The sequence below is a fragment of the Lissotriton vulgaris genome, chromosome 11, assembly GCF_964263255.1.
Source record: "Lissotriton vulgaris chromosome 11, aLisVul1.2, whole genome shotgun sequence".
Taxonomy (NCBI): Eukaryota; Metazoa; Chordata; class Amphibia; order Caudata; family Salamandridae; genus Lissotriton; species Lissotriton vulgaris.
The window spans coordinates 1,103,269,766-1,103,296,011 of record NC_141699.1 but is presented as its reverse complement, the minus strand read 5'-3'; the positions used below and the strand labels follow the sequence as shown (position 1 = coordinate 1,103,296,011).

Here is a 26,246-nt window from a genome sequence, read left to right as displayed (position 1 = left end):
CGAAACTGCCACAATATGCCGGCATCCGCATCAGCAGTCTTCAAGGGCCTTCAAAGTCCTTCATTATGCAATGTTCTAAATTTTACAAGATGGCCGCACATGCATCCCCGCTCGTCATGGGCTTGTACAAGCCATGTATTCTACAGAGAGCTGAAACTACTGAAGATGTTTGCATGGGTATCACCAATGCCAAAGGGTCTGAATAGAGTTCTGTGCACTCAAAGGACTAAGCTTCCACAAGATTGCTGCATGTGCATCACCACTCAAGGACCCGTAGGACTCAGGCTCCTCTTCAGAGGTATACACTTACACAAGATGGCTGCATGTGCATCACCACTTTTCAAGGACCCATAGTACTCAGGCTGCTTTTCACAGGCATTCGCCTACACAAGATGGTTGCATGTGCATCACCAATTATTCAAGAGCCTGTAGGACCTAGTTCCTTTAAAGAGGCATATGCTTACACACGATGGCTCCTTGTGCATCATCACTCGTCAAGGACCTGCAGGACCCCTATCCTCTTCCGAGGCATACACTTAAATAAGATGGCTGAATGTACATCACCACTATTCTAAGGCTTGTAGGAAGAACCCTGTGCTCTCAAAAAGACTGAGCTTACACAAGATGGTGCCATGTGCCCCTCTAATCTTCAAGGACCCCTTGAGATACCTGTGCTGTACAGACTAGAGACTCAAGCTTACACCACTCTTCAAGGACAGGTAGGAACCTTCTCCACTTCAGAGGCTTTCACTTACACAAGATGGCTGCATGTGCATCACCACTCTTCAAGGACACGTAGGATCCTTCTCCTCTTCAGAGGCATACACTTACACAAGATGGCTGCATGTGCATCACCACTTTTAAAGGACCCATAGGTCTCAGGCTGCTTTTCACAGGCATTCGCCTACACAAGATGGTTGCATGTGCATCACTAATTATTCAAGAGCCTGTAGGACCTAGTTCCTTTTAAGAGGCATATGCTTACACAAGATGGCTCCTTGTGCATCATCACTCGTCAAGGACCTGCAGGACCCCTATCCTCTTCCGAGGCATACACTTACATAAGATGGCTGAATGTACATTACCACTATTCTAAGGCTTGTAGGAAGAACCCTGTGCTCTCCTAAAGACTGAGCTTACACAAGATGGTGCCATGTGCCCCTCTAATCTTCAAGGACCCCCTTGAGATACCTGTGCTGTACAAACTAGAGACTCAAGCTTACACCACTCTTCAAGGACAGGTAGGACCCTTCTCCTCTTCAGAGGCATTCACTTACACAAGATGGCTGCATGTGCATGACCACTCTTCAAGGACACGTAGGACCCAGCTCCTCTTCAGTGGTATACACGTAGGACACGTACGATCCTTCTCCTCTTCAGAGGTATACACTTACACAAGATGGCTGCATGTGCATCACCACTCTTTATGGGCCCTTAGGACCCAGCTCCTCTTCAGAGGTATACACTTACACAAGATGGCTGCATGTGCATCACCACTCTTCAAGGACCCATAGGACCCAGCTCCTCTTCACTTGTATACACTTACACAAGATGGCTGCATGTGCATCACCACTCTTCATGGGCTTGTAGGACCCAGCTGCTCTTCAGTGGTATACACTTACACAAGATGGCTGCATGTGCATCACCACTCTTCATGGGCCCGTAGGACCCAGCTCCTCTTCAGAGGTATACACTTACACAAGATGGCTGCATGTGCATCACCACTCTTCAAGGACCCATAGGACCCAGCTCCTCTTCACTGGTATACACTTACACAAGATGGCTGCATGTGCATCACCACTCTTCATGGGCTTGTAGGACCCAGCTGCTCTTCAGTGGTATACACTTACACAAGATGGCTGCATGTGCATCACCACTCTTCATGGGCCCGTAGGACCCAGCTCCTCTTCAGTGGTATACACTTACACAAGATGGCTGCATGTGCATCACCACTCTTCATGGGCCCGTAGGACCCAGCTCCTCTTCAGTGGTATACATGTAGGACACGTAGGATCCTTCTCCTCTTCAGAGGTATACACTTACACAAGATGGCTGCATGTGCATCACCACTCTTCATGGGCCCGTAGGACCCAGCTCCTCTTCACTAGTATACACTTACACAAGATGGCTGCATGTGCATCACCACTCTTCATGGGCCCGGAGGACCCAGCTCCTCTTCACTGGTATACACTTACACAAGATGACTGCATGTGCATCACCACTCACTCGTCAAAGACTTGTAAGGACCCACTCCTGTTCAGAGGTATACACTTACACAAGATGTCTGCATGTGCATCACCACTCTTCAGAGGTCATGCACCGGACAATAGAATGCCCTTGGATGTCACACGACATTACTTACATGCTTCTGCCTAAATAAGCTCATTTTTAGGTCTGGCATGACAGGTTTGCTGCCACCTGACTTGATGTGATTTAACAAAATAAGAGCTTTAAGGGGCACGAGTCACGACTGAGAGAGAGGCTTTAGCTCTTCCCACATGTTGGTTGCCCGGAGTACAGATTTAGATTGGGCAGAAGCTGTGCGCTTCTGCTAAAGAGAGCTTTTACCGCACTTTGGGGGAGATTTATGAAAAATTTATGCAGCGCATCCTCCCGCGAGGCTGTGATGCGTTGCACAACAGGGTGGGAGCAGGAGAGCACCATATTTTCAAAACCCTCTCCTCTCATTTCCCTTGCACCGGCGCTGATTACAGCTTCCGTGCGCCACCCACACACCTTAGCGCCGCAGCGCTAGGGAGTGTGTGTGAGTGCAGCATAGGTTTTGTACAGGATAGATACCCTTCCTGTACAAAGTTCTATGCCTAGACAAGAGGGAAAGCTTTTCCCACTTTGTATACGTGCTGATCAGTGCAGTACGCATGCAGAGTCCGAAAGGGAAGGAGAAATTAAAGCATTTCTCCTTCCTTGCTCCTTGTTGAAAAGAGTCGCAGTTTTCTCACGCTGAACGCATTCTACTGTATTTAGTAAATTGGGTTTAGCATGAGAAACCTTGGGTGGTTCCATGAGAATGCCCATGCACCACCCTTGGCACACCCCGTGGCACAAAGTAATGTGACCATAGTCCACCCTCCTCCCTGCTGCTGTCAATCAGCTGCTGCCCCGCCCCGTCCCCACGTGGATGAAAAATACAATGGTAACATATTATCATATTATTTATCATCTTTGGGGGGGTAACTTAAGTGGGGCGACGCTCCTCTGCTCCAAGGAGCCAATTGTCGGACCTTTCAGGCTAATTCACAACCGGATGTAGGAGTGTGTAAATGAGTATCCATATTGCGCTGCTTCCGGTGCGCTTACACACTTATGTGAATCCGCTAAAAGAGTATCAAAGAATTATGGGGCATATTACCAACGATTAGCGATATTTATCGCTAACGAGGCTTAGCAACACATTTTTTAACGCTAAGCATCGCCGGAAATTATCGCTGAGATAACTTGCTATTAGCAAGGTTTATCTCAGAAGTGATAAAAATCCTGGCGCTAACTGCCAAATGAGAGATTATCGCTGGAAAACCAACGATAATCTCTAGAAGTTTGGCGCTAGCTTGATGATAGCGGCTCACAAACTTAGCCATGATATCCACCTTCCATAGGATATCATCGCTAAGTCAGGAAAATACCAGGTGTAAAAGCAGCGCTAACCGCAATCAGCGCTGCTTTTTTTTTATCACTAACAGGGTTAGCTACATCCTTGATAATAGGAGAAATGTCGCTTAACAACATTTCTCCTATTATTTTTCTCTGGAACGCCCCCTTTGCATCTCATTAGAGATGCAAGGGGTAGCGTAGAGAAAAAGGGTGCTAACATGCGAATTTGCGTGTTAGCACCCTGTGCTGATAGGGAGATCATTTTATCTCCGCTTTCTTGGCTTTTAAAGCCAAAAAAGCAGAGATAAATCCCTTGAAAATATGCCCCTATATGACAGCAAATTTACAAAAATATCTGAATATCATTGAAATAAAAGCGAGAGCCCGGGAGCCGTGTGGATAGAAGGGCCGCTAAAGCAGCGAATAAATAACTTCCTGAAAACAAATCAGCGGGTTTAGTGCCGCAATTTGTCAAATGTTGTCATGTTGCCATTACTGGCTTATCGCACCCAGTCTGCGCCCCGGCGCGCGGGGAGGTGAGCTGCTTATGTGTTTGTGGTGGGTGTGAAGTGCCTGCTGTAAGAAGTGCCGCCATTAGCTGGGTTTGCAGATGGCGGACAAGAGGCCTCTCTTCGGAGCGCCCACAAACGCCGCCGTCTGCTCGCTGCGTCTGAAGTGCTCGGGACTTCACTTGCAGCTTTTTAAAGTGCGCGCATGTCTCTAAGCAGCCAGTGCTATCTTTCTCAGACATAAGCTACCCTGCACCCAAAAGGCATTTGTCTTCCGCGAATGCCATAGATACATGGGCCTACTTTGTTATGTGGAGAGACAGGTTGAATCCCGGCTTCCCTGTTTGACGAAATGTAAGACCGTGGGCAAATGGCTTTTATCTTCATTTCTGGGCCCCCTAGCTGTCCTGTGTTTTGGCAATGCTGTTAATGTGCGAGCCCCAGGTCTGTGACGTCACACTAAACCTGTGAGGTGGGGGGGGCTCCTGCTCGGATCTTGGTGCACTTAGGGTCGGAGCGCGTGTCCTCAGGGACGGCCTTAGGCATGTGCAAGCTGTGTACCTACACAGGGCGACCAAACCCCAGGGGCCACCACGCCAATATATATCCTTAATATATTAATCCTCTGAGGATGGATACATATTTGCGTGGTGGCCCCTGGCAGGGATTTGGCAGCCTCCGGCTCTGTTCCACTTCTGAACACCCTGACCCCCCACCCCCCCTCTTTACTGGCCTCCGCGCTCTGTCCCACCCGGACCCCCTCTTCCGGGGCCCCCTACCTACGCTCCCTGCCCAAGGCCACCATGACCCGAGAGCCGCCCCTGGTGTCCTCTCTGCAGTGGGGAAGCCTGAAACTATGGCCACTAATGCAAGCGATAACGATGCCTGGTCCCTATTCAAATAAAGGTCTGAGTGGGGTGTGTTGAACGATCACCATCCTGGGCCCGGTGCCACTGCACCTGCTGCACCGATAGCTGCGACCACTGCTGCTAAGTCTCCTGATTCCCCATGTGAACAGCGTTTCCTTACCCCACCGATCTCTCCTGCCCCTCCCCCTTTCACACTCTCCGAACATTCCCGTCTCTCTCTTCTGTGTCCCCCTTCTTATCTCCACTCCTCTCTCCTGTCCTTATGCCCTTCACTCTTCTCCCTTTCCACTGTCTCTTTCTCCCCCTCTTCTGTGCCCCCCTCCTTATCTCCACCCCTTTCTCATCTCCCTTCCTCCCTTTCACACTTTCCTCCCTTCCCGTCTCTTTCTTCTCCCTCTTTTCAGACCCCTTCGTATCCCCAACCCTCCCCTGTCTTTCCTCCCTTCCACACTCCCCTCCCTTCCCCCTCTCACTCTCTTCTGTATCCCCTTCTTACCTCCACCCGCTGCCCTCCCTCCCTTCCACTCTCTCCTCATGCCCCTCTTCTGTCTCTCACTCCTCCTTATTTCCAGCCTCTCTCCTCTCCTCTCCTTCCTCCCTTTGATACTCTCGTTTGCCCCTGTCTCCCCTTCTCCTGTCTCCCACTCCTCTTTCTCTCCTTCCTTCTTTTCCTCTCCACATCTTCATATCTGCTCCCTTTCTTTTCTTCTCCCTTTGCTCCTTCTGCTCAGTGTCATTCTCTCTGATCCTTTACTTGGCTTCTATTCTTTTACATCCCCTCTCCCGTTCTTCTTTGTATCTTTCACCCTCTCACGTGCTTTCTTCTCTTTTCTCTCCCCCCTTTCTCATCTCCCTTCCTCCCTTCCCGTCTCTTTCTTCTCCCTCTTCTGCGTCCCCTTCTTATACCACACCTCCCCCCGTCTTTCCTCCCGTTCACACTCTCCTCCCTCCCCCCCTCTTCGGTGCCCGTTACTTATCTCCACCCCTTGTCCTACCTCCCTTTTTACACTCTCCTCCTACCCCTGTCTCTTTCTTGCCCTCCTCTGTCTCTCACTCCTCTTTATTTCCATCTTCTCTCCTCTCCTCTCCTTCCTCCCTTTGATACTCTCGTTTGCCCCTGTCTCCCCTTCTCCTGTCTCCCACTCTTCTCTTTCTCTCCTTCCTTCTTTCTCTCTCCACATCTTCATTTCTGCTCCCTTTCTTTTCCTCTCCCTTTGCTCCTTCTGCTCAGTTTCATCCTTTCTCTCTTGTCCTTTCCTTGCCTTGATTCTGTTACACTCCCCTCCCCTGTTCTTCTTTGTATCTTTCACCCCTTCACGTGCTTTCTTCTCTTTTCTCTCCCCACTTTCCCCCTTACATTCTGCTGTCTCTGTACCACTCCTCGACCTGCCCTCCCCAAAACGTGAACAGAAAGCTTGGTCCCAGGCAGGCTCTCTGGCAGGACAGCATCGAACATGACCGCAGCTGGTGCAGGGACCAGGGGCAGCCTTAGGCATGTGCAAGCTGTGCACCTGCACAGGGCCACCAAACCCCAGGGGCCTCCACGCCAATACATATTCTTAATATATTAATCCTCTGAGGATGGATACATATTTGTGTTGCGGCCGTGGCAGGGATTTGGCGGCCTCCGGCTCAGTTCCACTTCCAAACACCCTGACCCTGCCCCCCCTCCTGAGCTCCAGGGGGCTCTGCCCCACCCGGACCCCCTCTTCCAGGGCCCCCTAAATACGCTCCCTGGCCAGGGCCACCATGAGCCTAGAGCCACCCCTGCAGGGACCCCCCCCTCCAGCCTCTATCAGCAGTGGCATAACATAGTATAACGTGTCACTCAAAAGCGCACGTTCACCCCCAAAGGGGCATCTTGGCACTGAATACCAAATGTTTATTGTTACCCAACTCCATGGTACTCATTGTATCGACCTCAGAAAGGCACCGAGGTGCCTCGATCTGGGGACCCACAGCGCCCCAATTGCAGCTTTTTTTTTTTACTGTAAACACATGGGATGGTTTCCTTGCCTACAATAGGGCCCGTGACACCCTTACAACGTCACTGCCAGCTGAAAGCGACGCCCCTACCCGGTGACGTCAGTTTCACCCTGCAGCTCTCGGGCTGTGTGACGTCAGACTTGGGTGTGCCTCGACCTCTGTGATCTCACACTCGGTTCGACCTTGACATCGACTACATTACATCCGTTTTGGCCAAGGCCTTTGTGGCGTCATTGGCTGCTGCCTTGTCATCTGTGACGTCAAACTTGGCTTTATAATGTCACTTTCTTACTGCTGTATTGTTCCCGTTTTGATGCTCTAGTTAGTATACTGCCACGTATCTTGTGATGTCATACCCGGCTATTGACTCCCATGTCTGTGATGTCAAACCCGGCCTTTGGATCCTACCTCTGTGATGTCACATCCTGCCATGGCCTCCTACCTTTGTGATGTCACATCTGCCATGGCCTCCTACCTCTGTGATGTCACATCCTGCTATGGCCTCCTACCTCTGTGATGTCACATCCTGCCATGGGCTCCTACCTCTGTGATGTCACACGGCATTGGATCTTAACTCTGTGATGTCACACGCTGCCATGGGCTCCTATCTCTGTGATGTCACATCCTGTCATGGCCTCCTACCTCTGTGATGTCACATCCTGCCATGGACTCCTACCTCTGTGATGTCACATCCTTCCGTCGGTTGCACCTGCTGCTGCATTCTGCGCTCCTGTGTGGTGCATTTTGCGCATTTCTGTTGTGAACGGCGGTTTTGCACCACACTCCTCCAAGCACACACAGGCTTCTCCCAGTCTGCGGGACCATGTGCCCTCACTGCCAATGGCTCTCTGCTTCAGCTGATTTGTGAGTCCCTTTAAAAGGTATTGACGGGATCAGAGACCCGCCCATACACTGTTCAATATCAATCGATGGATGTCAAGGACTCAAGTCTCATTTCCCAGCACATGATCACCAGTCTGTGAATAACAACCAGGACCCTTTCTTTCTATTATTTGTTTATTCATGGCATAACGCTCCTATTAGCTTTTACAGTGCACTGGGGTATATTATCAAAAGATCCTTGGGACACAATGGGTGTGTGTGCTTGCATTCTGCCCCCTAAGGCACTTTGGTACCACAGGAAGGGGCACAGATGCTTGGGCAACCCCTCTGTAATAGAGATCAATCTGTTGCAACATGTATGTTGGTTGATGGCGTGGCCCATGCAACTGAGAAAACACCATGGTATATATTTTCTAGTGCAACACAATGCAGAGCAATGTAAAGTCTTGGGAAGACATTTACGGTCCACCAATAAAGGTGTTTTGTGGTAGAACTGCGTGCTTTTATCAGTGCAAAATCTCTTGTGATACCCCCTGTTTAGCATTGTGGCTTTTAATAGAGAAGGGCTCAACCAAAAAAAAACAATTTCTAACAAAAACTACGAGGGACAATTAGTAGTAGTCTATTTTGTGTGCAATCTATTTGCATCATACTTTCAGCTATGTTTCTTTGGTGATGGAGAGTATTGTTAACCAGCATGTGGAACGGACATGGGGAGAGCGTTCATACCATCACATGCTAACCTAGCGATGGAGCAGTTTGAAAAGCAATTTGTTTGTCTCTCTGTTTTGGGCAAGCATGTGAAGAATATCCAACGCTGGATCTTACACACAAATTAAGAGTCGCTGGTGCACCACATCCAAACAAAGCTCCATGCCCACTGACATATTGAGAAACATGCAAGTGTATCCAATGATAATCCAGGGATGCTTAAATGTAAACATTCTACTACATTAATCAGTGAATTCTGTGATTTGATTATTGGTAAAGAAAATAGTGGAGTGTTATAGATTTTGTTATTGAAAATAAATCTGCTAACTAAATATTGCTTTCATCCATCTGCCATCCAAACTATTTTATTAACAGTAGCACTTAGCAGGGGTTGCACGTGCCAACATGAACTGTACAAACCATCAAGATTACATCATAACAGCTGGTGATATGGTTAAAAGATCGGTGTCTATAGAATAACTATGATTCTGAAAAAATCTATTGCGGTTTTTGAAAGTTGACAATATGGATACAGAAAATATAAATCATGGTGCGTTGAAAAAATACAAAAAAGAACCCTACTCACAAACAAAGTGCTTTGAAGTTGACCTCCAAATTCTGTATTTAGGTTCTAAAATTCTGGTGAATGGTCCAAAAAGGTTAGCATGTATTGACTGGCGAGAGCGTGTGATGTACAGGCCTATCATAAAGGGCACCTGTTACCTGATACAGAAAACAAATCTCACATGACTTATTTACAAGAGGTCTTTTTAATTTTGCTCCAGACTTGGTTAAAATGTTACGATTTTTTTTTAATGTGGAAATTGCATGGAAAGAGTGCGCACATTTTACATTCGTAGTTTGATTTGTCTTGTCCTTTTCTTTGAAGCTATGTGGGCAGCACAGATAGATAGGTAATATTATGGGTACCAAAACCATAGGAGGAAGTGATGTCAAGGCCACCGCCAATCATTGAAAAGTGTCACATGATGGAGTCAAGAGTTTATGAAGATAGGCAGGAATATGCTGGCATGTCACCTAGCATGTGAGGGCGAAAGGGAGCCTCATAGGAGACAACTTGAATACAAAGAGTTCCATCCGCTGGGCACCTCGAGACTGTGATATGACCATTAATCTACAGGTTTAATTACAGGAGTGAATCTACAGGTGATTTCTGGAGTCTGATCATGGGTCAGGGATAAAGGGATGTAGTCTCTCCTTCTGCCTTTCTACCTCTTACGTCATTTCGCTTTTCTATTCTGCATTTTAACATCAGCCTGTGTACGTCATGTTTATATTTCGCGAATAGAACTCAGGCATTGAAGCTTTTTAATCTAGTTTCATGTTAGTCTACGTAACTTGATGAATCATGATATTAATTGTGCTTGAAAACGTTTGATGAAGAAATCAAAACTAATCTATTCTCGAGCCAGTTGGATAATATGGAAGTGACATCACTTCCTGGGTGGGACAACTGACACTTTCAGTTTGATGGAAGGTATCACATTATCCTACTGGCCATGCCCAATAGGGTGTGAGGGGAAGGACCACAGGCGTCATCCTGCACTAAGAATCTGACGTCATGACTTCAGACCTGCCGCCAGCTGTTGCTGTTGTGACTTCACTCCCAATGCATCTGGACACAAGCTTCGGCCACATGGCGCGGGCTGCGTGTAAAGGACTCTTGGCGCGTGCCCGAGGCGCGCACCTAGCACACAGACATCCAGCGGCCACAACCTGTGTGCCCAGGGCCTGGCGTTTGAAAAACACTGCACTCCGTGCCAGTGTCACAAGAGTTTGCAGCGCATGGCCTCTGACCATGCCCTGCGTGCCACTAATATGGGTGGTGGACTGGGGGTTAAGTGGCAGGAACCCTATTTTGCATATTGTACTTTTTACTTGCTCAGTGTGATCTCACCCCTTCCAGAGCGCTGCTTCATACCCCGTGGGTCTGATCTTCGCACCCTTTGCCCACGCCTTTCCTTGCAATATTTTCCTGTGACCTGAGAGTGCGACATGGGGCCCATGAAGAACTTTCTTCCAGGCATGGGGGCCCCTGCAGACATTGTAAGCATGTCTTAGCCTGAAGGTATTTTTCAATTTTGAACTGGTGCAGGGGGGTCGCAAACCTCACACCTCATCCACCAATTACACGTGCCCCCCCCCCCCCCCCCCCCCCCCCCCCACTCCCCCTAGGGAGCTCTGACGTGCTGTCAGAGCACCGTTCCGTTCTGATCCAAGCTCTGTGTTCATGCATGGCGAGCCTGGTGTGAGGCTGTGTGTAGCTGTGTTTGCGGCAGCAAAGAGCTAAGGCTGGTGGGGAACTTGGAAGGGAAAATACCCATCCCACGCGCGCGCGTGAGTGTGAAAGAGAGCGTGCGTGACGTGCGCGTGAGAGACTGTGTATATGTGTATGTGTGAGAGAGTATATGCGAGCGTCTGTGTTTGTGAGAGCGAGGGAGTGTGTGCGTTCGTGCGCGCCTGTGTGTCTGTGGTGTGTGTGTGAGAGAGAGTGAATGTTTGTGTGCGCGCGCGCTTAGCCTGTTAATGCAAGTGTGGCATCACATGATTCGTTTTTTATTTTTTTATTGAATTTGAACAGTAGACAATACAGATTCACAAGTAACACAGTAATCACTTTTCTTCTCACATCACAGGAGTAGGTTTTAAGGGTTCCTACTCAGCTTTTCATCCCATTTAGGGCAATGCAACGAGGGCGTTGTTTTTTCTTCAACACTTGAAAACGTCAGGTCTGCTCCGAATCCATTGAAAGCATGAAAGCAATCGGTGTATATCGCGGCTTTAAGTGGGCCGGGTCCTGTCGGTGCTCAGAACCAGAAGTTATTAAAAGCAGGTGCTGAGACGGGTCTTTATCGGGCTCTCCATTTTTTGCCCTCACCATCAGGATGAAAAAGAAAATCTTTACTCTGCGGCAGCCCCCCCCCCCCCCATCCCCCCTCCCCCATCACTGCCTTTGATGTACCTTCAAAGAGACTCGTTCTAGTTCTTTCACAGTCTCACCAATTCATACCTGAAGCATTTTTAAAATTATACACAACGAAGCCATAGTTGTTGCTTAGGTATGATGTTACTTGTTATATTATATATTTGGATATGCAATGACAGAAACAGCAACATATCACAGCATTCACTAACATATTTTGTCAGCACTCACTAACATCTTGTGTGAGCACGGCAGCCGGTGCCACTGCGCTCAATTGCATCTTTTATGAGCACGTCAGCCGGAGCCACAGCACCCACTAACATCTCTTGTGTGAGCATGTCAGACAGAGCCACAGCACCCACTAACATCTCTTGTGTGAGCACAGCAGTGAGTGCCACAGCACTCACTAACATCTCTTGTGTGAGCACAACAGCTGGTGCAACAGCACTCACTAACATCTCTTGTGTGAGCACAACAGCCGGTGCCACAGCACTCACTAACATCTCTTGTGTGAGCACAGCAGCCGGTGCCCCAGGACTCACTAACATCTTGTACTAGCACGTCAGCTGGAGCCACAGCACTCACTAACATCTCTTGTGTGAGCACAACAGCTGGTGCAACAGCACTCACTAACATCTCTTGTGTGAGCACAACAGCTGGTGCAACAGCACTCACTAACATCTCTTGTGTGAGCACAACAGCCGGTGCCACAGCACTCACTAACATCTCTTGTGTGAGCACAACAGCTGGAGCCACAGCACTCACTAACATCTTGTGTGAGCGCAGCACCCGGTGCAACAGCACTCACTAACATCTCTTGTGTGAGCACAACAGCCGGTGCCACAGCACTCACTAACATCTCTTGTGTGAGCACAGCAGCCGGTGCCCCAGGACTCACTAACATCTTGTACTAGCACGTCAGCTGGAGCCACAGCACTCACTAACATCTTGTGTGAGCGCAGCACCCGGTGCAACAGCACTCACTAACATCTTGGGTGAGCACAGCAGCCGGCGCCACAGAACTCACTAATATCGTGAACAAATGCGCGCCACTGCTGAGAACTCTTCAGTGTACTTTCTTCGTCTTCGTTTATTTCCTACGCTGCACATATATAATTGATTGTGGCCTAATCGACCGATCTCGGTATAGATTTTTAAAGCTTTGAATGTAAAATTCATAAAAATCGTAAATAGAAATATATCGCGATCGTCGCGGAGCTCCGTGCAGGGTCGTGCATCGCTCTTAGCGCTTTGCTTCAGTACTGGGCAGACCGTCCTCGGGACACGTGCCCTGCTGGGGCTCGGGGGCACGCCCCTGGCATGTAGTGTGGAGTCACATAGCACCCCCTCCTCACATGCCTGCTTGCTCGGGACCCTGCCTGCCCGGAGTCCCTGCCTGCGAGGGTGCCCTGTCAGCTTTGGTGCCCTGCCTGCTCGGAGTCCCTGCCTGGCCAGGTGCCCTGCCAGCTCCGGTGCCCTGCCTGCGAGGGTGCCCTGCCAGCTCCGATGCCCTGCCTGCTCGGAGTCCCAGACTGATCAGGTGCCCTGCCAGCTCAGGTGCCCTGCCTGTTATGATGCCCTGCCTGTTCTGGCGCCCTGCCTGATCAGGTAACCTGCGAGTTTGGGTGCCCTGCCTGCTTGGGTGCCCTGCCTGCTCTGGTGCCCTGCCTGCTCTAGTGCCCTGCCTGCTCCGGTGCCCTGCCTGTTCGGGTGCCCTGCCTGCTCAGGTGCCCTGCTTGTTAGGGTGCCCTGCCTGCTGGGGTGCCCTGCCTGCTCGGGTGCCCTGCCTGCTCCGGTGCCCTGCCTGCTCAGGTGTCCTGCCTGCTCAGGTACCCTGCCTGTTAGGGTGCCCTGCCTGCTCGGGTGCCCTGCCAGCTCGGGCGTGCTGCCTGCTGCGGTACCCTGGTCTCCGCGGCGCAGACGGGCTGTTATCACCAGATAGGTCTGGGGACAGATGTGCGAGCTGCAGCTCCTGCGCGCTGCCTGCGCGCCCGCCCGCCCGCCTGCGAGGTTCCCTCATCCGAACCTCAATCACGTAGGATTGCGTAGAGAGGGAGGCAGGGCGAGGGAAGGAGCGAGAGAGCTGCAAAGCTCGCAGGCACCGAGGAACAAGGCAGCTCCGGGCACCTGCTGCACCGGGGACCGCTGCACCTGCTGCACAGAGGCACCGGGGACCACTGCACCTGCTGCACAGAGACACCGGGGACCACTGCACCTGCTGCACCGAAGCCTACGGGACCCCTGCTGCACCAAGGAATGGAGGACCACTGCGCCTGCTGCACCAAGGCATAGGTGACCACTGAGCCTGCTGCACCGAGGCATCGGGGACCACTGCGCCTGCTGCACCGAGGCATCGGGGACCACTGCACCTGCTGAGCCGAGGCATAGGGGATTAGGCTGCACCGAGGCATAGGGGGCCACTTCTGCACCGAGACACACGGGACCCCTGCTGCAATAAGGCATAGGGGGCCCCTGCACCTGCTGCACCAAAGCATAGGGGACCCCTGCACCTGCTGCACCGAGGCATAGGGGACCCCTGCACCGGCTGCACCGAGGCATAGGGGACCCCTGCACCTGCTGCACCGAGGCATAGGGCACCCCTGCACCTGCTGCCCCGAGGCATAGGGCACCCCTGCACCGAGGCACAGGGGGCCAATCCACCTGCTGCACTGAGGCATAGGGGACCCCTGCACCGAGGCATAGGGGACCCCTGCACCTTTACCTTAGCAGCAAGGCATCCTAGCAGTCTAGCTCCTCCTGCCTCTCAACACCAAGGCGCACATAAGCTGCCAAGCCTTCCCTGACCATCCATCCTCTGCTTCCATTCCTTGGAGTGACCATGCCCACCCTCTACCCCACTTCCACTTCTTTATGGATCTCTGGTGCCCACCTCACCTGCCAATGCCCTACATGAGAGGTCGGACCAGCCCCTCCCCGGAAGAAGCCTCCGTGGGCACCAGAAGAGCCCCCCGCACAGGAGAGGGTCTGCTGTGGGCACCAGCATGCTAGCTGAGGCTGGGGCAAGCCTGGACCAGATGGAAGTGCCAGCCCCCGTGCCATCTCCAGGGGGGCTGGTGAAGAGTGGCAGGGGGTCGCTGCTGGTGGCCACTGAGTAACCAATGAACGCTAAGGTAAGCGGCTATCTGAGAAGCTCATCCCTACCACCCTCCTCCTGCCCGGGAGGTCTCTCCCTTTCACTCAGGACCAAAGCCTCACCACCCGAGTCAGACCACCATGCCACTGATTCTCGACCGAAACGTGTCAAAGACCACAAATCTGCCTCGTCCGGTGTCTTCCACAATATATGCCAACATGCCTGATCCCTTGCTGCCTAGTGCTGGGATGTAAAACTTTATTTTTGTTTTTTGTTTTTAAAAAATCTTTAATTTTTGTATAACCTGTTTTAAAAAGGAGCCATTACCCAATATTTTGAGCAATATCTTGAGTGCCATTGGTTGGATCACTGCCATAAGAAGACTGTTGGAGTTTACGCCGTACACTGTGAGTGCGTCATCGCCCAAGAGCTACGCATCGCCTATGCCAGAAGTGCACCAATCTCACCTCTTTCTGCTCCCTTCGGAGTCCACTTACAAAAAAATACAAAAACATCAAGCAATCCACCAACGTGTAGACTGGAAGTTGATCCCTGAGCAGGTGCTCTGAAGGGGAAGGGATTGCGTCTATCTACCTGAACTTGGGCTCAGACAAGCCTGGGTCAAACCAGACCATTCCATACCTGCCACCTGGGAGCTGTTTGGTTGGCCCTGGAAGCCCCCAAGTTTCTGTCTTTCTGGAGGGTTCACAGCTGAAGGCACCAGACTATCTCACTCATTCAGGTCCAAGAAACCTTGGTGAACCAGTTGAATCTGCCTCCTCTTTCCCGCCTCCTTTGTGTTCTATGTGGCTTTCGAGGTGCCGGGTTACCCCCCCCCACTCTCTTTAATCTACTGCTTACCAACAGCTATGCACCCCAATGAGGTCTTGCCTCTAGGTTGTTGATGGTTCCAAAGGCTCCTGGGAGGGACCCCAGCTTCTTGGCCCTATGATGAAGGAGACCCAAGTTGTGTTTGTTTGTATCTTTCACATGCTGGAGATATGAGGTTTCGGCCTGTTTGACCACCCGCGGCTGAGGACCATCAGGATTATGTTCTGATTGCCTGGTACTCTTCTGCAGTCTCAACTCCATGAGCAACAAGGCCTCCCTTCTAGCCACATCTGAGAAAATCGACTGGATTTCCGCCAACTAAACTTTAGGGGCATTGACTTAAGTGGGGTCCCCACTAGGGGGCACCCAACAAACGGCTAGAGTCAATAAAGGTGGCGACCAAGATGGCAGCCGCCATTGCCAGCTCGCTGATCCGCCAGAAGCGGCAGGCCAGGGAGCAGAACAGTGACCGCGTGTCCACCTCGAAACGTAGGACCAGTCCCAGCAAGGATGGGCGGTCCCTGTGTGAAAGACATATGCTTGGGGTGTTCAGCAAGGTGCGCTTCTGCAGCGGCAGGAAGAGGCCGGTCAGGCGGAGACCAGGTGAGTGAGCATCCTTCCTCTAATGCATGCGGGTCGATGGATTCTGATTGTGTCCCCTTTCCTTCATTGCAATGATCATTCAGAGAATGGGTAATGAGGGCTGACAAGCTCCCTCAGGAACCGTGTTTGATGAACATGAACTAGGTAATGTTGTTTTATAGGTTGTCACTTACTTTGCCATCTCCAACCAGCCTCAGGTTTCTAGATCCCCAACAATATTTAGACCTAATCCACAGCTATCCTTAAAGTCCAGTCCTCTCACAACACATGGGTCACACCCTTGCTAAAAAACACAAAGAGTCCCTAGTTGGTGGGGGTATATACCCTACAGCGTAGACTGACCCAACCAAAAGGCTCTAAGGGTAGCTACGTTGTCAAGGACAAGATAGTCTTTAGCATAACATACACATAATTTACAAATAATTTACGACTAGAGGCTAACAGTCAGTATAGGAACCCTGTCTACAAAGCACCACATTAATTAGGAAACTATAATCTTTACCAGTGTAAAAAACAATTTATTAAAAGCAATACAGTTTAAATTCGCATTCATAAAACAATTATACATTCAAACATATATTAAAAAACCAAAGAGTCGACGCGGTGTTTCGGTGTCTTGTTTCGATGATAACACCTTCTTCAGGACAGGTTTTTAAGTTAAAAAAATCTCTCAGAAATAGAGGGATTTAGGGAATTTGAGGTCTCATGAGGGTACAGTTTTTTTCAGTCATTAGTCTGACTCTCATGGACTTATCTTCCTTTGATGTAGTTTAAAAGCAATTTTGTTCCACCTGGATATAGGTATTCAATAAAATTATCTGTGCTGTATCAGGGGTGACCACCGTATATCAATTCGGCTGTTTAGCATGTAACTTTAGTTGTATCGGGTTGGGGATGATCCAACTTATCTCTTGTAGGTAGCGGTCTTCAGATTTGTTACCTTCCCTTCTACCAATTCGTTGAATGTATAATTGTTTTATGAATGCGAATTTAAACTGTATTGCTTTTAATAAATTGTTTTTTACACTGGTAAAGATTATAGTTTCCTAATTAATGTGGTGCTTTGTAGACAGGGTTCCTATACTGACTGTTAGCCTGTATTCGTAAATTATTTGTAAATTATGTGTATGTTATGCTAAAGACTATCTTGTCCTTGACAACGTAGCTACCCTTAGAGCCTTTTGGTTGGGTCAGTCTACGCTGTAGGGTATATACCCCCACCAACTAGGGACTCTTCGTGTTTTTTTGCATATTGGTTTACCCAGTCCCTCACTGGTCTTTGGGTACCTCCCTCATTGTGTTGTTCTCACACCCTTGCTAACCAAGGGTTTCAGAGCTTCAAACTGCATAGAGGGTCTTTATTAACAAATGGACCACAGTTTTAACCAGCCTTGATCTCCCCTTGTCCTCCACAAGACAAATTCCCACTACCCTTGAGTACCAGTGTCGTATACGACGCAAGGTGTGCATCTCTATCCAGCATCAAGGCCCACCATCCCTCAAAATATATGGATTAGGTCTCCAGCCAGAATTAGGTTCCAATGTTCCTGACCAGACATGAGCCAAATACCAATCCGACTTATGTTTCCACATCCTCAATAAGGTGGACATGAAACACGTCTCCAAGCATCCTTATGTGTCACTGCCCCCAAAGGACAAGGACCACATACAAGCCATTACATCTCACAATACAAAGACCACAACTACAACCAGTGTTGAGTTCAATTGCCCCTGCTGTATATTGACCACATATCCAACTGGCCTCTCTAGCCATGTCGCCCAAAAGCCATTAAGCATATCACATAGAGCCCCTCAGCCAGGGTCTCCAGCAGAGCACGGGCCAATTCTACAAAGATATTGGGTGAAAGTCTCCCAAACAACACATGGACCTCATCTCCAATGACCTGTGGGTCCCAGTCTCACCAACACATGGACCTCATCTCCAATCAATTGTGAGTCCCACTGTCTCCAACAACACGTGGACGATGTCTTCAATCAATCGTACGTTCTGGTGTCTCTCAGAACATATGGGCCATATCTCCAATCAATTGTGAGTCCTAGTGTCATCAATAACACATTGTTTACTCTGTCCATCAGTCTTAAGTCATGGTGCCTCTAACAAAACATAGACCATATCTCCAATCAATTGTAAGTTCCAGTGGCCCCAGCAACACATGAACCACATATCCAAGCAATCTTGTGCCCTGGTGTCTCTAACAAACGACGCACCACATCTCCTACAAACCTTACACCCCAGGCACCCAAGCAAGGTGTTAGGCACATCTCCAACCAGCCATGAGTCATATTGCATTCCCAAAACATAGACCATATCTGTATTCAATCTTGAAACTCAGTGTCTCCAATTAACCACATCATCAATCAAACTTGAGTTCTAGTGTTTCCAACAACACTTGAACCACATCATCAATCAATCGTGAGTCCTAATGTCTGCAACAACATATGGACCACATCTCCAATCAATCGTAAGTCCCATTGTCTCCAACATCACATGGACCTCATCTCCAATCAATTATGAGTGCCAGTGTCTGCAACAACACATGGCCCTAATCTCCAATCAATTGTGAGTCTCAGAATCTCCAGCAACAAATGGACCTCATCTTTAATCAATTGTGAGTACCAGTGTCTCTTACTACACATGGACCTCATCTCCAATCAATTGTGAGTCTCAGAGTCTCCAACAACAAATGGACTTCATCTCCAATCAACTGTGAGTCCCAGTGTCTCCAACAACACGTAGACCTCATCTCCAATCAATCGTGAGTCCCAATTTCTCCAACAACACATGAACCTCATCTCCAATCAACTGTGAGTCCCAGTGTCTCCAATAACACATAGACCTCATCTCCAATCAATTGTGAGTCCCAGTGTTTTCTACAACAAATGGACTTCATCTCCAATCAATTGTGAGTCCCAGAGCCTCCAACAACAAACAGACTTCATCTCCAATCAATTGTCAGTCCCAGTGTCTCCAACAATACATAGGCCTCATCTCCAATGAATTGTGAGTCCCAGCATCTCCAATAATACATGGATCTCATTGCCAATCAATTGTGAGTCCCAGTCTCTCCAACAACAACTAGACGTCATCTCCAATCAATTGTGAGTCCCAGAGTCTCCAACAACAAAAGGCCCACATAGCCAATCAATTGTGAGTCCCAGTATCGCCAACAACACATGGACCTCATTTCCAATGAATCGCAGTGTCTCCATCAACACATGGACCACATCGCTGAGCTACAGTGTCTCCAACAACAAATGGACCTCACATTTAATCAATTATGAGTCCCAGTGTCTCCAACAGCCCATGCACCTAATCCCCAAGCAATTGTGAATTCCAGGGTCTCCAAAAACACATGGATCACATCTCTCTTCCCTAGTGTCTGCAACAACAAATGAACCTCATCTCCAATTGGTCTAAAAAAACAAATGGACCCCATGTCCAATCAATTGTGAGTCACAGTGTCTCCAACAACACATGGACTACATCTCTAATCAATTAAGAAGCCAAGTGTCTCCAAAAACACATGAATCACAAGTCTCTTCTCCAGTGTCTGCAACAACAAATGAACCCCATGTCCAATCAATTGTGAGCCCCAGTGTCTCCAACAACAAATGGACCTCATATCCAATGAGTTGTGAGTCCCAGTGTCTTCAACAACACATGGACCACATCACCAGTCAGTCTTGAGGTCCAGTGTCACAAAGTACACATAGACCACAACCCCTACTTGAGTCTCAAGGTTACACTAAAGGCATAGGGCCCCTTTGCAAACTTATTTTACTCACAGTGTCTCCAACCTTACAAGGGCCCGATCTCTAAACAGCCTCTAGTCTCAGGGTCTCCGAGAGTTCAGAGCGCACACCTGCGACCAATCTTAATGTTCCCAGGACCCTGAGAAATATAGGGTGTCCATACCATAGAAGAAGGGGCCTCTACTCAGTGTTCAAGTAGCGTACCCTCTAACCTCCCAACCCCTTTCTCGGTGTGTTGTGGGGTGTCTCTCCACAGCACACCCAATAGTAAAAAGCTTCCCCCTCCATTGTTCAAATAGTGTACCTCTAACCTCTCACCCGGTCCTCTGTGTGTCTCTTCTCAGCCCCTTGGGCGTGAGAAATCCTTTTATGCAGGCCTCCTTGGAGTGAGAGACACCTCTCCCCGCCCCTCCATCTAGCGCCTCTTATAGCGTGTCATCTCCTAAACCCCCTGCAGAGGAGTCATGGACTTGTCTCTCCTTCTTTTACTAGCACTGGATGACACTCTGCAGTCTCATTAAAGAGTGCAGGGTGTCTCTCCACCGTTTATCCCAGGGTTGACTACCTCTGTGTAGTTGTTCCCCTCACCTCTAGAGTGACGTCATCTGTATCAAGCACTCCAACAGTACTGCAGAGTGTCTCTGCCCTGCCTCCCACTGTGCCCGGGGGTGTCTCTTCTCCTCCGACCCATCAATAGCACAACAGCCCTCACCCAGTGTACGACCTCTCTGACCAGTGTCTCTGCCTGAAGGTGTCTCTTATGCCTCACTGCTGTCTTCTCCAGAGACAGGAGTGACTTCTCCTCAGCACCACCTCCCTCCCATTTGCTGAAAGTTCTCCGCTACCCCCACCTCCTAGTCCTCCCCCCGCCAATAATGGGTGTCTCTCCCAACCACTTCCATCCGGTAATGTGGCATGTCTCTAGAGCCTCCGTCTGTCACATTGCAGTGTCTCACAGCAGATAAAGACGTCTCTCCCCATAGCGCAGGTGCCGATTGTCTCACACCTCCCAGCATCTTCCCCTTCACTCAGGGCTTTAAGTGGGATGAAAAAACTAGGGGGTCTCTCAAAGGGGCGTGGTCAATGTAATTAAGGGCGTGGCTTGCAAAACCCAAAGCTAAAAATCTGTGTTTACCGCAGTTTGCCGCCCGACTTGTATTTTGCTGTTCCTGTCATTGCGTCCAGATATATGATACAACAAGTCACATAATGCTTACAACAAGTCAGGACTATTGGTTTTGTCAATGGTTGTTAGTTACATAAGATAAATAAGCAGCAACTATGGCTTGCTGTATATAATATTGAAAAAGCTTCCACTTAAATCCCTGGTAACACCACGACAATGTTGCTGCTCCTGAGATTCAAAAGGAGAAGAGAAATCCAGAGAGAAAATGGCTCTCTTTAAAGGACTTCCCTTCCCCTACAACGCTCACTTGGCATGACGTCATGCCGTGACTTCTCCTATCCACCAGTGAGAAGTGAGCAGCGCACATCCATGTGTCTGCTGTCACTGCAGTCCGCCTGTGTCAGGGCACAAAACAGAGTCCGATAGAGACCCATTTCGAGGCCCGCTTTTAAAAACTGACGAGGCTCAGCACCGGTGAGACCCGGCCCACCTAAAGCCCTGCCTTCACCCTTTGTAGCCCCAGATGTCTCTCACAGCAGTTAAAGGGGTCTCTCCACAGGGCACAGGTGCCGTCTAACTCACACTCCTCAGCGTCATCACATTCGTCCTTGGTAGCTGTAGATGTCTCTCAGAGTGCAGTGGGGTCTCGTTCGTGGCAGTCAATGATGTTCCTGCAAAACCCCCCTGACCAGGCTGAGTGCAGTGTCTCCCCTCTGGCTGTCATTACCACTCGCCCCGCCCCCCACCCGTGAGACATGCAGAGACCCTCTTTCTCTCAGATCCCCAGTGCAGGGTGGGTGTCCTCAGTACCCAGATTAGGGTGTGTCTCTTCAGATCCCCTGTGCATTGTGGGTGTCCACATACCCCCAGATCTGGGTGTGTCTCTTCAGATCCCTAGTGCAGGGTAGGTGTCTTTAGGCCCCAGATCAGGGTGTGTCTCTTCAGATCCCATGTGCAGGGTGGGTGTCCTCAGGTCCCCAGATCAGGGTGTGGCTCTTCAGATCGCCAGTGCAGGGTGGGTGTCCTCAGGCCCCGGATTAGGGTGTGTCTCTTCGGATCCCCTTTGCATTGTGGGTGTACTCAGGCCCCCAGATCAGGGTGTGTCTATTCAGATCCCCTGTGCATTGTGGGTGTACTCAGGCCCCCAGGTCAGGGTGTGTCTCTTCAGATCCTTGTGCAGGGTGGGTGTCCTCCGGCCCACAGATCAGGGTGTGTCTCTTCAGATCCCTGTGCAGGGTGGGTGTCCTCAGGCCCCCAGGTCTGGGTGTGTCCCTTCAGATCCCCTGTGCCGGGTGGGTGTCTTCTGGCCCCCAGATCAGGGTGTGACTCTTCTTATCCTCTGTGCAGGGTGGGTGTCCCCTGCCCCCAGATCAGGGTGTGACTCTTCTTATCCTCTGTGCAGGGTGGGTGTCCCATGCCCCCAGATCAGGGTGTGACTCTTCTTATCCTCTGTGCAGGGTGGGTGTCCCCTGCCCCCAGATCAGGGTGTGACTCTTCTTATCCTCTGTGCAGGGTGGGTGTCCCCTGCCCCCAGATCAGGGTGTGTTTCTTCTTATCCTCTGTGCAGGGTGGGTGTCCCCTGCCCCCAGATCAGGGTGTGTCTCTTCTTATCCTCTGTGCAGGGTGGGTGTCCCCTGCCCCTCTATCAGGGTGTGTCCCTTCAGATCCCCTGTGCCGGGTGGGTGTCTTCAGGCCCCCAGGTCAGGGTGTGTCTCTTCAGATCCCCTGTGCCGGGTGGGTGTCTTCAGGCCCCCAGATCAGGGTGTGACTCTTCTAAACCTCTGTGGAGGATGGGCGTCCTCTGCCCCATATTGCAGTGTTTACTCTCAGCCGCTGTCTATTGTAATGTACTGTAGCATTTGTATAGCGCTTACTACCCCTAAGTGGGACACTGAAGCGTTTATCCATGATGTAAAGGACCCATTGAGGGTCACCTGGGTCACCTACGACCAACTCACAGCCTTTCAAACAAGCGAAGAGCCGGTCAGACAGTAGAGAATATAAACAATCATTTATTAGTAAAATACACTGCAGCGAGGCCCAATCTGACCAGCATCCGGGGATGGCTGTGGAGGGGACCGGCCTTCACAAGCATAAAGGTGACAATTGTGCCGTTGAGCATGAGCACAAAACACACCCACCCAGTAACTTTCCACAGAAGGCAGCAAGAAAAAGAGGAGGCTCAAACAGAGGAGCTAAGAGTCTGACACCAGGCCCCACTCTCTCTCTGGCAAGGTCAGTCTGTCTGTCCCTGCAGCTGAGCCAGTGGGAGCAGGCTTGCAACTCATAGGAAACTATGCACCAGTACTAAACAATGTATGCATTAATACCGTGAGGCCCAAGTGTTGAGAGAGACAGAACATTCAGCCCAACTACTACTTGCAGAGACAGGGAGCAAGTATTGTGATCATGGCCTAGAATTGGCGTCTACGTATGAAATGGCGCCGCAAAGGCTAACTTAAGCATCATTATGTATGGCAGCACAGATCAGACTTTTCATTTAATTCCAACATTCACACAGATCTCCTGCTACTCTGTGCAGGGCGTGTGGTCGCGAGGGGGCTGATTTTGTTCTGATTCTATACGGGAAGTGGTTTTCCTGATACAGGGAGCAGTGCCTTGTGGGTGATGGATGAGGGCACGTGAGGGATAGATGCGCACATTCTAATTCTAATTCGGGCTAGCCAACTTAGTCACATGGGCAACTGGATGCTGCGGCCTTCATGCCAAAAAGGGGGGTAATTAGAGATATACACACACCCGTGAGTCTGGCAACTTGAGCAGAAGCTACACAAATATGCCCAAATTCGATCTGATAATCCTACAATCACATGATTACCTTTTATTTAATATTGTATCTTGAGAGGGGATTTTTTTTCTCTCTTGACATAGATGTATCTGCCATTGATCGTGTGATAGTTTAATCTGCTGGTTCCTGGTGTGTTCCTACTTTGTTCCAGATGGTATCTGTTAGAACAGGAATGCCCCCCTGCATGGTGTGTAGTTGTGTTCTCCTGCAATGACTGCAAATGTCTGGTATCTTTGTTTTTGATTTTGGCCTCAGCCTCGCACTGTTCTGATGAGGCCTAGGCCCGCCCCTTGACATGAGTGAGGTCTTGGCCCTGTCCTGTGACTTTGAGGGGTGCACGACTGCGCGGGGTGCACCAAGTGTGCCCTCATTCGGCTGACAGTGGAACACTGTTCCAATCATGGGTGTAACATGTGGCAGCGCACTATGTTTTGTGAATCAATAGTTGTGATCATACTTGTTTACCTGCGTCACATGAGTGGAGGCTACAAGTTTGTTTGTGTAAAGTTTTACTTCTGTGTGCAAACACAGACCCTAGCATGCAGTGGCGGCTCGCTCAGGTAACGCTATGAGGCAGGGCGGCGAGGCGGGTCGGGCGGGGCTTTTTGGATTGGTAGTGGAGTGTGACATACGACGGGAAAGTGGAGAGTAAATAAATAAATAAAAGCGGAAAGTACGTGCCCCGCCCCTGCCCCGCCTCGCCGCCCCACAGCGTAACCTGTGCGAGCCGACCTTGCACCACGGACAGCCCGAGTGACGGTTGTGCGTATTTACGAACGTGCACTTTGTGGTACATGCATTATGTGCATGAGTGAACCAGAGAATGAAGGACTGTGGGTGACATTTAGTAAGCCCCTGGGCAGTTCCCGTGCTCAAGATGGCGATTAGGTTGTTTACCCTCAGTCGGGCGCGCGACTGCAGCGGTTATCACGCCGCTGTGGATTGAAGGCGCGTGATTGATCTATCGGAATAACTCATCAGCCTCTGAGTACTTTAGTAATCAGACTGGCAGAAATGAGGGTAGACATTTGAAGTGCTAATGCTTCGGCTATGGGGTGTAAACCAGTGATGGATGATGTACTGGCCCTGATGGAGCGGCTTTGATGTCGCAAAAGCCTGCTGGCCTGGTTTCTGTTCAAGTTCTAATTAAAATGAAAAGATTTGAATTAATAAGGATCCCCTACTTTTCCTTTCTGGATGTAAAATTAAGATATGGAGCTACTACTGATTCCACATTACTGAACTATCCCTTTGCGAAACTTCACAACAGACCGTTCTACTGCATTCCTGCAGACTTTAGACCAGGGCCGGACCGGCCATAGTGGGCATCGGGCATTTCCCCAGGAGGCAGGGAGGCAGGGGGCGTCTCCTCAGTCCTCCAGTGCATGGCATGTCTTTGTTATCCTGCAGTTCAGGGTCTGTCTCCTCAGTCCCCCAGTACAGATGTGTTTCCCCAACCCCATTGGAGGGTGGTGAGGCCACAGAAGAGGGTGGTGAGGCCACAGAAGTGGAGGCCTGATGCATCTGTGTTGAATTCTGAGCAGGAGGGGTGTGGACAGTGGCCTCTTCTGGAATCTGAGAAGGGGTCCTAGGTCCTACTGAGACACTCTGTGATCTTTTCACAAACAGGAATGGCAGGTTCATTGAAGCTTTGTGAATAAAGGACACAATGAAACACCACCCACCCAGTGGTGGCCAATGATTTCAGCAGGCGGGTGGTTGGGCGGGCAACGAATGCCCACACTTGCATACTCGCATTCACCCATCTACATGCACACTTACTCACCCACATACATTCACAGTCATACACACATACACCTACCATTCAGAAGCGCATACAAACACACACCCATTCACAAGATCCACACACTAATAAATACACATACATACAGGGTTATATGGGGTCAGTGAGACTGCTGACCCCACCCCACTCTGGGGCGAGCCATCTCTGATGGACACTCGGCCCTGGGCACCTCAGGTCTTAAAACTGAAGCCCCCAGCTCCAAGTCTTTCAGTGACGTGCAGACTCGTCATGATGGGGAGGACCGTGAAGCACATTGCGGATTTGAGGGTGTCGCGCTTATAGGATTGTGAAATCCCCAGCCTGGCAAAGTTAAGCGCAGGCCGCCTGGAGCCTGCACATTTAGTGCATTTGTGTCGCCTGGCTGCCTGACTTGAACATGGAGGGTGTCTGTCAAACTGACCTATGCTCAGCCTAATAGAAACTCTTCATGTTTTCAAAATCGTGGGGGTAGGGCCCCCCACCCTTAAGGGCATGCCCTACCTTCTCCCAGGGTTCGTCTTGTTCGGAAGGACTGCCTCAGTTGCAGACACCCAGGGGCATATTTACAAGAGGTCTGTGCCCCCGGAGTGCCACTTTTTTTGAAGCTGCAGCGGTGTAAACCTCTCAATCATATCTATGACGCGACACAGGGCCTCTCTATGTGGCTTTGCATGGCCTTAGTTATGGAGTAAAACAAAGCAGCTCAAGTCGCTGCCTTGCCTGACTCTGCTTCAAGGAGCCGTTCTACGGGCGTT

General features: G+C 50.0%; 1 protein-coding gene across 5 annotated transcripts in view; it reads left to right on the top strand.

Annotated features, from left to right (window-relative positions):
- FGF12 (fibroblast growth factor 12) overlaps positions 1 to 26,246 on the top strand; it is a 740,173-nt gene that overhangs the window by 476,072 nt on the left and 237,855 nt on the right. Inside the window, exon 1 of one of the 5 annotated variants that reach the window (XM_086944635.1) lies at positions 13,547 to 15,999. The exons of the other annotated variants lie outside the window; for them this stretch is intronic. Within the exon in view, the coding sequence (XP_086800761.1) occupies positions 15,801 to 15,999 (199 nt within the window). The 5' untranslated portion in view covers positions 13,547 to 15,800. Of the gene's footprint in view, positions 1 to 13,546; positions 16,000 to 26,246 lie in introns of those variants that run through there. 5 annotated transcript variants of the gene reach the window in all.